The 12,924-nt window shown below is 36.1% G+C and overlaps 1 protein-coding gene across 2 annotated transcripts in view; it reads right to left on the bottom strand.

Annotated features, from left to right (window-relative positions):
• The window catches only part of LOC150090904 (pentatricopeptide repeat-containing protein 2, mitochondrial-like), a 126,043-nt gene that overhangs the window by 78,980 nt on the left and 34,139 nt on the right, over positions 1–12,924 (bottom strand). For both annotated transcript variants that reach the window (XM_090380593.1, XM_090380594.1), the window contains exon 4: positions 10,288–10,405. In XM_090380593.1, the coding sequence (XP_090236719.1) occupies positions 10,288–10,405 (118 nt within the window). The remainder of the gene's footprint in view (positions 1–10,287; positions 10,406–12,924) is intronic.

Raw genomic sequence — 12,924 nt, 5'->3', positions numbered from 1 at the left:
ATAATTGAAAATAAAAATTATAAATAAATGTTTTTTTTAATATGTCAATATGCGGCTTTGTTTGATCATTCTATCAATCATGCACATTCAAGTACATGCATTTTGTACCTCAACTTCAATTTAATTTTGTTTTGTATTTTTTATGTGATCTTTTAAAATTATATGTGATTTTATAAAAGTGATTTTAGATATAATGACTTTCATGTAAATGATTTATAAATAAAAAAATATATTAAATTTATATATTTAATTTTTTACTCCGGGGTGCGCACTAGTCCTTTTAAGTAAAATAAGGGTGTGCAACAAAAAAAGTTTGGAGCCCACTGTATTAGAGCATCAAAAGTCAAATGACCTGCCCTTATGGATATTTTCCTATTCAAAAAAATAGCTTCTTAATACCTTATATAGTTGTTGCGAACATTTCATTTTGACAAATACAGTTATTATTATTATTATTATTATTAGCCATATGGTGCAAGGAAGCCTGAGGCTTATGCTGCACTAGCCAAAAATTTTGAGTTACCCTGAGAGAGAAGTAAAAAGGAATCACCAAGAAAGAGAAGAACGATGATATCCAGCTTAGAACCCTGGGTGTGTCAAGCCCATACTTACCAATAATTTGAATTAAGGAGTTTCTTCCAAATGGGGACTTAGTCCGTGTTGTGGGGAAACACATGCTGACCTAACTATATTTGAGGTAATTCAAGTGATGCAATTGTAAGGTATAATTTTTTTAGTCTATTTCTATTACCTGATTGGAAGCAATGAAAACCGTTACTGGTTTCAACAGTTTTGGGAAGAAGACACTGGCGCCACCTCATCAAATGTACAACTGTCTACTACAAATAAGTTAATTAATAATTAGCTTAGATTTTGGGTAGATTCCAAATATATCACAGCTCGATAAGTCTTATATGGTAACCTGAATGTAAATTAATATATGCTAATGGATGAACAATACAGATCAATACATACGGTATAAAGAAATATTACGAATTGGCTAACATTACGGCTGCCCTATTCAAGGCAATGGTCAGGCACGCATTGAGCACTGCGCACAGGTCCGGAGGCCCCACCCTAGGAAGGATGCAGAGACATCAGAACGAGCACAGAGAAGGGCAACAAGACCGGTGAGAGGAAATAAGGGGTCCTCCCATCAATAAAGGCCCAAGCTTCGCAAACTATAGTTAACACACTTTCCCACCAAAGTGAATCAAATGCCCCCTCGAAGTCCACGAACACTGCCATAACATATTTATCACTAATGGTGTTACAATAATTAGTTAAGTCATAAATGGCATCTTCAGCTGATTTACCCTGCTTAAAGCCATACTGATTTGTCTGAGATGTATCACTTGCTCCCAATAATTCACTAATTCTTATAACTAAGAGACATTGATAGATCATAGATTGGCCAGTAGGGCAAGAGCAGCAGTGCGTAGCACATGCTTCTTGATTAGACTCGGGGTTCAAGCTGTTGTTGTTTGGTTTTTAGGAGCATTAGCAACTAAGGCCATATTGCCCCGGGATATGCGGTAGTCATTCCCTGACCTTTCCACATCCTCCACATTTGGTGGGGACGGGCACGAACCCCGGTCTAATCAAGTAGCATGTGCTACGCACTGCTGCTCCTTCCTACCTGGCTACAGAGTTCAAGCCCGTGACCACCAAATATGGAGGATGTGGAAAGGTCAGGGAATGACCACTGCATATCCCCAGAGCAATGTGGCCTTAGTTGCTAATGCTCCTAAAAACCAAATCACAATCTAGAATCTGAAGGACTTTTCCCTGGTTTTAAAATCAATTTTAAAATTGCAAATTTCTAAATATCTGGAAAAATAGATTCTACAAACATTTATTATACATATTTAATAATATTACTGGATAGATTTCAAACAAATTAACTATCACAACATTTTCTATTAAATCCTACCCTAGGCATTTATCTAACTTAATAGGCAGTAAGACCCCTGTATCTGCAGGGGATACACTCCAAGACCTACCATAAATGGCTGAAACTGCAGATATAAGTGAACACCTGCTGACCCCATATATAACGTGATTTTCTTGTACATACATATGTGTAATAAAGTTTAATTGATAAATTAAACACACAATAAGACCAACATTAAATACGGTAATAATAAAGTACAGCAACTCTCAATTTACTGGGATTAGATTAACCAGACCACTTCAAGACTCCAAATTATTAAAAAAATAAAAAATCAACCAGAAATCATAAAATTTGCAACTTGCAAAATATTTTGTTATTTTTGTTTTTTTTAGGAGCTTCAGCAACTAAGGCCATATTGCTCCGGGAATATGTGGTGGTCATTCCCTTGACCTTTCCGCATCCTCCGTATTTGGTGGTGACTGGCTCAAACCCCAGTCACACTGCTGCTCCTTCCCACCTGGCTACGGAGGCGCCTGATGATATTTTGAAAGTTGTAAATAAGCGACAAGAACCATTGTTATAAATCATCATTGGCAGATTAGTGTACTTATTATCTTGCAATCTCCGCTGTCTTCACACCTACAGCTCAATAAAAAAAATAAAAAATAAAATAATAAAAAAAGACCAAATTTTTAGTTTGATTTAGTGCGTCGTGTCGATTGTAGTGCTCCATCATACCTCAAAAGGATAAATTTTGTTTTGTTATTTATGTCAAGGATGTCGGAATTTTTTTTTTGTTTAGAAATCGCAAAAATGATGTGCAAATGGAAGAGTTGTGCTTTCAAATTAAACGAAAACTTGAAATTATTCAAAAGTTTTAAAATGGTGCATCTGTTAAATCTCTAAAGCACCATTATAATGTTGGTGACCAAACCATACATGACATTGTACAAAATAAAGGGAAGCTATTCGATTTAAAATCAACATCGTAAAAAACAATGTGAGTAGTACGACATGCGAGTAGTACGTGTTAAGTTTTTTCGTTTTGGTGACCAAACCATACACAACATTGTAAAAAATAAAGGGAAGCATTGTAAAAAACACTGGACATGGTTGTAGTAGTAGTAGTGTGTTAAGTTTTTTTGTTTTTTTTTTCTGGGTTTAACTGAATCAGCAGATACGGGGGCGCAACTGTATTTCATAACCAATTGTAACATGGTAAATAAGGCAGTCTCCATAGAAGTACTGTTTTCAATTTTTAATCTAGACTGTTTATCTGAGTCCTGATAAGTATTGTCCGATTTGTAAATACTATTTACTATTTTTGAAATCTATTTTACTGTAATAAATTTCCCCTAAATAGATTTTATTGCAAGATATTTTATATAATAAACCCCAAGTTTTGTATTGCCTGTCTCTTTTACAAATTTCTGCATTAACTGATCTTGTGTTTCATAATTGCTGTACTGTATAGTTTCTTTTTATTGTTATAAATATTCCTCTACCAAACTACCTCCGAAGGAGGCAAAGAACGTCTTCTTTGATACGCCCTTCTAGCACAGTTTACCTCCCTGCAAAGTACAGCTAATTCTCCTGACCACCAAAGCACAAGTTTTACCCATTTTCTTCCTTTTGCATGCAAAAGGAAGAAAACTCTGTAATATCAGGAGTATTCCAAAGCATTTAACACATTTAGTTGTTCCAATGTCACCTTCAAATTCTATCCTCAATGCTCACCTAAATTTATCCCAATTGATTGTCTTAAGCGAAAATCTGTTTAAAAATTTACTCAAAGATATAATTACCATCAGGGCTAAAGGGAAGGGTTTTTGTTTCTGTAAAGGTGACTACAGCAGTCTCAAATTTTTAAATTCTGTACAGTGGGACCACCTGATGATGTTACCAATACCAAATTCTAAGTGGGAAGCATTCAAGGAACTAATTGTGGAAGCTACTAGGCTTTTCATACTGATTAAGAAATATTGTTCAAGATTTAGGCCTAAATGGATGTCAAATGAACTAATGAGACTCATGGCAGAGAAGAAAAATGGATCAGGTGACACAGAAGCCTTTGGCAGATATAAGCTAGTCTGGCAGATAGGGTAGATATAAGTCACAAAGGAGATTAGGCAAGAAAAGGCATATTACAAGAAATCTTTGGGAAAGGATGCTAAGAAAAACAGCAATGACTTCTTTACTTATACAAACTCTAGAAGGAAGGGGATGAATCAAACTGGTCCACTTGATATCAATGGTTTGATTGTTGATGGGAACAATGGGAATCAAAATATGTACATGGATTATCCAATAAATTCTATTTTTCGTTTGTTTGCTTTAGACTTTTTTTTTTTTTTTTTTTCCCTTCCTTTGTAATAGTTGGGTATCCTTGGGTCATTGGTCAAAATTCGTTGTGATGACAGTGCAGCCATAGAAATCATGAGGGAAAATGCAGCTGACTTTTTTCACATGAAACAGCTCCAATCAAAATTAAAGTCGTGCACCACTTGGAATTTTTTTAACAATAGCCCAAAAGGCTGATATGCTGCAAAGAGGAACAGATATTGAAAGCTAAACATCCTCTTATGCCACTGGCAAATATTTTAAACATCACTTTGTTTTGCTGCCAAAATATGTACAATTTGGTTTTGATTCCCTTAGCAGCCCTTATAAAGCCTAAATGGTGTGTGAAATACATATCAGTTTTTACAGCACTACAAGATGTGTTTTTTCTTCCTATTATGTTTTCTTTTCTTATGTGCCAAAGTGGTGGCACAGTCGAGCTACTTCACCACTTTGCCTAGATAAAGTTTTTAATTGTTATGGTATATAACTATTTTTCTTCATTTTTCTGAGGATATAATGTAGTTTTTGTAATTTTGGCATATCGGGGATATAGTAGCAATATTTTATTAGTCATACCCGAGTTATGTAAAAAAACTTGACTTGTGTAAGATATCCTGGAACATATCTCATACATATGTCAGGGACAGACTGTAATAATAATAATAAAATAAAATAATAACAGCAATTAAATAAATAAATTTTAATAATAAAATAAATAAATAAAATTAAATTACTTTTTTATTTATTCCCAACTACTTTTTAGTTTGGGAATTTCAAAAGTCTCCAGCTGATCTTTGATTTTTTAAGTGGTCTCCATACTTGGGAAATTATTCCAAATGCAACCTTAATTTCCTTGTATAGTAGGAGGCCTTCCTATCTCTACAAGCATATGTTTGATAAATCAAGAGGATACCACAGGCCTTCCTTGTGGTCTGCATTGCACAGAGAGCTTTGTGTCCGCATGTATCACAAACCTGAAATCGCTTTCTTCATCTACTTTTTTCATTCAACCCCACCAAGTGTATGTTATTTTGAATAGCAACTTTTCTGACCAACCTTGAAGCCTATCTAAATCATCCTGAATGGAGCACTGCTTGACACTCCCATTGGGTAAATATGATTTTCCTTTTACAAAACCATACTGTTTCCTTTAGAATTCCATTTCTATCTAAATGATCCTGTACTGCACTCTTGATCACTGCTTAAAGTCAGACTCACTGATCTTAATCACCAACTTTGTTCTTAGGACCACTGTTATGTATTAGCAACACACTGATACTTCTCCAATCCAAAGAAATGTCTGCTGATTCCAATGCATGCTCTCGCTGCCTCCCCAAAATTACAGAGTATATGCCATCAACTCAAAAAGCCAGACTCACCTTTTAAGTTTTTCCTATAAGCAATCCCATGTAATTTGAATACAGATAATTTAATACAGCCCAACTTCACTTGCACAGTTTCACCTCACCATGAAGGGGTCACCATGAATTCTGTAATATCAATGAGAAGTACCTATTCCACGTCAGATGTGTTGCCTACAGTCCATTCACACCCACTGCTTAAGAATCCAGTCTGATTTGTCCTTTTCTTCTTTGTTCTCACGTACCAGAAAAAAAATTCTTGATCATGTTATTCTCTCTCTCCCCCACTTCTCTCCATTCCCTACACTATATTTTCCTAATAGTATATATGCATTCATGGCCTCTGTGACTATTGCTTTAAAATATTTCATAATTTTAATGAATTTTCTCTCTCCAAGCCAACACCAGTTAATATCTTAATCCATATGTCTCCTTTTCTGAAATTAAACCTATGCCTTTCTTTGGCATTAACAACAATCTCTCTCTCTCTTCCAGGTGGTAAATGATTTTCAGTGGCTAGGACTGTTTTCATGATTCATTAACTTTTCTGATTTTTTCCAGTTACAGAATCTGTTGGCTGTTTCAAAAGATATCACATCTCGATGAAGCAAACAGCAGAAACAGAAAGTGGCTTTATTTGATGATGTAACCATGATCAAGTTACTTCAAAGTAGCCATAATCAAGTTACTTCATTTCCTCTTTCGTTAGAAAGTCGACCATGACGTGGTCATTGAACATCTGACTGACAGCGCAAATGTACCAAACTTGTTTTGAAATTAGTCTGATCCATGAAATATCATCATTTCAGTATGAAGTTGCGGTGATACTGTTGGTAGCTGTGATGTCTTATCAAATTCAAGAGCATGCAATGTCATTAAACTTACATATGTCTGAAATTGTATTTTGTGACATGTTACCACCATTAACTCCGGCATGAAATGTATTTGATTCTTTGACTTCATCAATTTGATTACTATTTTCTTCAAATTCATCTTGACTGAGATGAGTGTTCTCTCTACGAATTTCTTCTCATCAGTAACTGTTTCCCCAACATTTGACTTCATCATCCCTCCTTTTATGCCGATCACCCCTTCATTTAATTCAACATTTTCCCTATCTATATTGGATTGATGACCACTGTATTCTGACACACTAAATCTATTTCTTCTTCAGTTTGTGATTTTTGTTAAGTTTGCATTAATTTCCTTGATTTATATGCTTCTTTCTTCTTTATTGGCATTTTTTCCCCTCCGACACTGAGCGCCACTTAGTTTCCTCTCAGATAAAATGAAATGAAATTATATTTCAGAAATAAAATTACATTCATATTGTTTTGCTTGTAATGGATTGCTAAATTCACGTTTTTAACATTCTGTATTTTAAAGTATCAGTACCTGATTGAATATTGTCACAAATTTCAAAATAAGTTTACCGCCTAATATAACAATTGTAAAATGCATTTTTCTCAGCTTTTAAATCAGCAAAGTTTCTATTTCCAATATATTTAATTCTCCATTTTTGAGAAATTTCATTTTCCGCATATAATAAATAGACAATAATTATATTAAAAACCAATCTTGCTTACCAAACAAAGGTAAACTGAGAGAAACACCAACAACCTGATGCCCTTACGGTGCCCGGGAGCATCTGCACTACACCTCTGGGGGGGGGGGGGTTGGATGAGATAGAAAAGGAATTCTTCACATATATAAACGTAAAGAAGAGAAGTGCAAACCAGATTGGACCCACATGTAATGGATGTGGGATAGTATTAGATACCCCAGCTGACGTAGCAAATGAACTCAACCGTTACTTTGCATTGATATTTACGAAAGAAAAACCCTTTACGCGAACGAAAAATTATGGAAGTGAAGTTGAAAAATATGTAATTAATGATATTGAAATGTCACATGATTATTTAATGAAAAAACTTATGAGCCTACAGGAAAGTAAGGCTCCTGTGGTTGATGGCATATACCCTATAATTTTAAGGGAGACGGCAAGTGAGTGCACTGAACAATTGAGGCTAATTATGAGAGCATCACTGGACTCAGAAGAGATTCTGCTGGATTGGAAAAGTGCCAATGTATCTCCAATACATAAGGGCGGTTTTAAGAGTGTAGTGGGAAATTACTGACCGGTCAGTCTAACTTCAGTAGTAGGGAAAATCGTGGAGGTAACGATCAAGAGTGGAATTCAGGATCATTTAGACAGAAATGGAATTCTGAAGGAATCTCAGCATGGTTTTGTAAAGGGAAAATCCTGTTTAACTAATCTGATTATCTATTTTGACAGGGTCACTCAAGAGCTAAACTGAGGGAATAATTTAGACATTTATTTGGATTTCAGCAAAGCATTTGATTCAGTCCCATATGAGCGGTTACTTTATAAGTTGGAACAGGTTGGAATCACAGGGAAAATCCTTCGACGGATAGCAAGATGGCTTCAGGGCAGGAGGCAGAGGGTTGTGATAAATGGTTATTCTTCATATTGGGTTAATGTAAGAACTGGAGTTCTCCAAGGATGAGTATTTGGACCACTGTTGTTTTTGATTTTCATAAATGGCATCAATGAAGGGATAGAGGGTGTGATGCAAAGATTGGTAGAGTAGTGAATGATCACCGCAAAGCAGAGCTTCTTCAGAGTGACCTATATAGACTTCAGGAATGATCAGAAAAGTGGCAGCTATGCCTTAATCCAGCAAAATGCAAGGTCTTACACTGGGAGAAGAGTTTTTTTTTTTTTTGTTAGTTGGTGCATCAGCTATGGGGAAGAGTAACCCCAAAATAACTTATACACTTGGTGGAGTTGAATTAAAGCTGGTAGTGGAGAAAAGGGACTTGAGTGTTATGATACAGTGAAACGAAGTTCTCTGAGCATTGTAGACAGGTTGCAAGGAAGGCCCATGGTGTCCTATCAATGATTTATCGAACATTTTCTAGTAGAGATAAAGATGTCATGATCCCATTATATAAGGCTATTGTTAGACCACACTTGGAATACTGTGTTCAAGTATAGAGACTGCACTTAAAAAAAGATATCAAGCTTCTTGAAAGGATCCAGAGACAGGTAACTCGCCTGATGAGATCAGCAAAAGGACATCCTTATGGGAAAATACTTCAAATATGTGGATTGTACTGCACAGCTTGGAAACTAGGCACCTCAGAGGTGACTTGATTGAAGAGTTTAAGGCTTTTGAGAGGCAATAGTAAAATGAATGAGGATGAAATTTTCATGGTTATAAATGATTCTAGAACTAGGGGGCATAAATTCAAGTTACGCAGAGAGATATTTAGACTGGATTGCAGGAAGTTTTATTTTATGTTTGTTTGTTTGTTATTTGGTTTTTAGGAGCATTAGCAACTAAGGCCATATTGCTCTGGGATATCCGGTGGTTATTCCCTGACCTTTCTGCATTCTCTGTATTTGGTGGTGACGGGCTCGAACCCCGGTCTAATCAAGAAGCGTGTGCTACGCACTGCTGCTCCTTCCCACCTGGCTATGGAGGCACCAGTTTTATTTTAGCCAGAGAGTTATAAATTACTGGAATAAGTTACCTACATGGGTGGTAGAGGCTGACAGTTTGGGGAAATTCAAAGGTCAGCTGGATAGTTTCCTACAAGAGGAAGGAAATGCATTAGTTGTCTATTTTCTTTTCTCTTATTATTATATTTTTTTGGCTAGTGCAGCATAAGCCTTAGGCTTCCTTGCACCATATGGCCATTACTAATACTAATACCGAATCATAAAGTTGTATACTAATCTGTATACAACTTTGTGCTGTTTACCAAACAAACATGAATGATAGCCTTCATTCCATTTGTTCGTACTTACACTGGCATACACTCCGAAGGTAAGTTTTTATAATATAGATACTAGGGTGTATTCAGTTCAACAAACAAAGATTATAACTAGGTGCAAAATTGAAATTTAAAAAAATATACTCATAAGGAAAAATTAAAATTGCTTTTTTAAGCTGGGCAATAAATAAATACAAAAATATTTCCCACTGATGCCCTTGCAGCGCCCAGAGGCAATATGTCCCTCTCTGCTCTCCCCCACTACACCTCTGGGGGGGAGAGAGCACACGCACATGCAAGCTCTGGCTAGGAGTAAAAAATACAACAGAAAATAAGAAAGCATTGTCATGTATCAAAATGGTGAATGGAAGACTGAATTGAGGAAGACTGATTTGTACTAGCATAACTGACTTGTACACCACACTAAATACAACAGATTTGGATTACAATAGGCATCCCTTGGATGTTCAATGGTGGATCCATACAAGCAGAAATTGCTAAAAGCACTTTATAGAATAATTTCTATTAAGTAACATGCAGAGTTTTACTCTTTATGATATAGTCCAATACGGAGTACAATAATTTGTAGTTTGACTAATAGTTAGGAAAACTTACATTTAGCAGTGAAAATAGTATCTATTTGAATAAAGGGAAATATAATCATTTCATGAAATAGCAGTAAACAAGTTAGCATACACCTCATAAAACAGACAATAATGAAAGCCTAATTTTTCTGTATAAATTTTAAAAGTGAATTTTATATGGGTATAGTATAGTAATTTCAAAGGTATGTTGTCTACAACCTTTAAGACATTCACAAATTTTAGTTTGAAGTAATAATATTAGAAAACAATTATGTAAAATACAGATTCAATTGTTTTAACTTACACTGTCATTAAGAACCTCCAGTACCACATGTGGTTTATTCAAATAATGCAACAACCGCATAGCTACAGGTCCAAATACAAATGTACCAAACCGTAATTCTTTGTTTTGACGATTAAACCTGAAAGAGTTTACATGTAGAAAGTTAAAATAAAAAGGAATAAATTTTCATAAACAGTTTGTATATGAAAGTAAATACATTAAATTGCCCTACAATATGAACTGATGCAGAATACTAGCCTTATAATTTTGTATCATCAATCCCACATGAAAACACAAGATAAGCAAAGAAATTATAAAGTTAAAAAATAGAAGGTCAATGATAAACATACTGATGTGAAAGCAAACTTACCAGTGGCTGCCACTAATTTTTAGTTTATGGCACAAATGTACATAAAGCACTGCCCGGCCACTTTATTAGGACTATGGAACATATACAACAATACATGTAAAAATAAGTAAACCAATGACAGGTGTGACATATGCGCAGGAAAACCTATAAAGTCATGTGACCAAACTAAGCTCAATCAGTTCACCAGCAAATAAGGAAATGGACAGAATCTCAGAGTTTCAACTGCTGATGTGGTTTAGCAAGTGCTATAACAAAAAAGATGGATACACTTCTTCAATGTTCAAAGACTAGTGTCATTTGAGTGTTTAATGAATAAAAAAAAAAAAAAAAAAAAAAAACCATAAATAAGCAGAAAACATCCACAAGCAGATCTAACTATGGCTGAATATTTACAAATCTTCAGCCATAGATAGTGTGATAGAGTGAGGTGTGCAATGTCCAGAGTAGATCATCAAGTATAACCAATACCAAATGACATAACACTTAATCTCTTCAGTTAATGCAGAAACATCACACACTATCAATACCTGCAAAAAACAAGGCAAATGTGAGAGTGAAATCAGTGCTTTGTTGTTGCACCCTTGAATATACATACAAAAAAAAAAAAAAAAAAAAAAAAAAGAAGTCCTATGTACTTGTTTAATCATAGGCATATGATTGAAGTAAGTTGTGTGCTTTCCCAATTGATAGCACTCCCACAAACATAACTGCAGTTGGGGGGATGCACCGAAATTGGTTGTTATCCCACTGCCTATGCTAACACCATTCTCACCCCCACAGGTTGCATGCCATGAGATTTGTTGACATTGGCTTCACATGATCTGGCCAATGTAGGATTACATAGTACCAATAGCCCAATAGTGACATACCACACCCACATAGGGCACTCTGATGCTATGACTAACTCCCTTAAACATCCAGGGCATTGCTCCCCACTCCCATCCCAGCTCCTTGCCTGATGGGCTCTGCCACCCTAAACACTTTTACTGTCCTTAACAGTCCTCCCCTCTGTGGAGGGTCGGTTGCCTCTACAGCAGGGGTGCCCCTCTGTCCTTTATGTTCCAATTTCCTGGCTAAAGCCAGCCTACCACTACTTTCTTCGTCCATTTCCCATAACTTAAGCTGTCACCCCCAACACTATCTCTTTTAAAGGTCCCTCCCTGGTAAGCTCAGATGAAGCCAGGATTTGCCCAGCCAAAGAACTTGATCCCTACTACTTGACCTGGCTCCCCATGCCTGGTATGGCAACTAGGGTTCGGAATTGGTATTGATATGGGTGTTTAAGGGGAGGACAGTTGAGGCCAAAATGTGCCAGTTCCTATATTATCATTCTACAGTAATATAATAATTTGGTCCAGTTTGGCATCAGAGGAATTCATATGTGTGTATTTGTTTAAGGAAGGTATAGAGTTCTGCTAAATCAGCATTATTTCCAATGATGTGGGTAAGCAATAATGGTTCTTTCAGTTGTGACTGAGAGAGTGGAAAGTATTTTTCCTGAAATGGGAATAGGGTGTAATTGGTAATGCACAATGTGTGCATTGAGGTGGGATGTCCCCTGTGAGAAGAAACATATGGGTTAAGTGTGAAGCCAATGTCAACAACCTATCCATCTGTTTAGGCTTGCTAGTACAACTTCTTCCTGTCTGTTTTTTTAGATCCTGGAAATCCACAATGCTGGTTCCTCTTTGATTTGGAGAAATTTATTTTTCCGACTAAGACAAAAAAAAAGCCTACACAAGAACCACAGGAAACTTACTGGACAAACTCATTTTCCCCTATACCGCAGTTTCTCCCTGCATTCTCAGCAAACAGATAGTGCATGTTATGGGTAGTTTTTTCTCATCATTAAAAAGCAGATTATTGGAGTTCATGAGTGGGCTGAACTTTACTTACGGGTATACCCTCCAGACTGCCTCAGTCTTAGGGCATTTATGCTCCACCTTCCCACTTTTAAAATAGGAAAACAACTTCTACTACCACTAACGATAACATGCACTATCTGTAGAAGTCGTTTTTCTATTTTAAAATAGCGGGAAAGGGGGGATAAACACCCTAAGACTGAGGTGGTCTGGAGGATGTACCCATAAGTAAATTTCAACCACAAAGGTATCACACTCGTAACTCCAATAATCTGCTTTTAATAATGAGGAGAAAACTAATAAATACAACATTATTGACTTCTACTGCCACTACCAATAGCACACACCATTTGTTTACCGAGAATGCAGCGAGAAACTACGGTAGTGGGAAACTCGTTTCCCGCTACTTCTTCGGGTAAGTTTCCC

Source organism: Mastigoproctus giganteus, chromosome 1 (genome assembly GCF_048544385.1).
Source record: "Mastigoproctus giganteus isolate SK-2022 chromosome 1, ASM4854438v1, whole genome shotgun sequence".
NCBI lineage: Eukaryota > Metazoa > Arthropoda > Arachnida > Uropygi > Thelyphonidae > Mastigoproctus > Mastigoproctus giganteus.
Note: the sequence above shows the minus strand (reverse complement) of the source record. Positions and strands in the feature narration are given on the sequence as shown.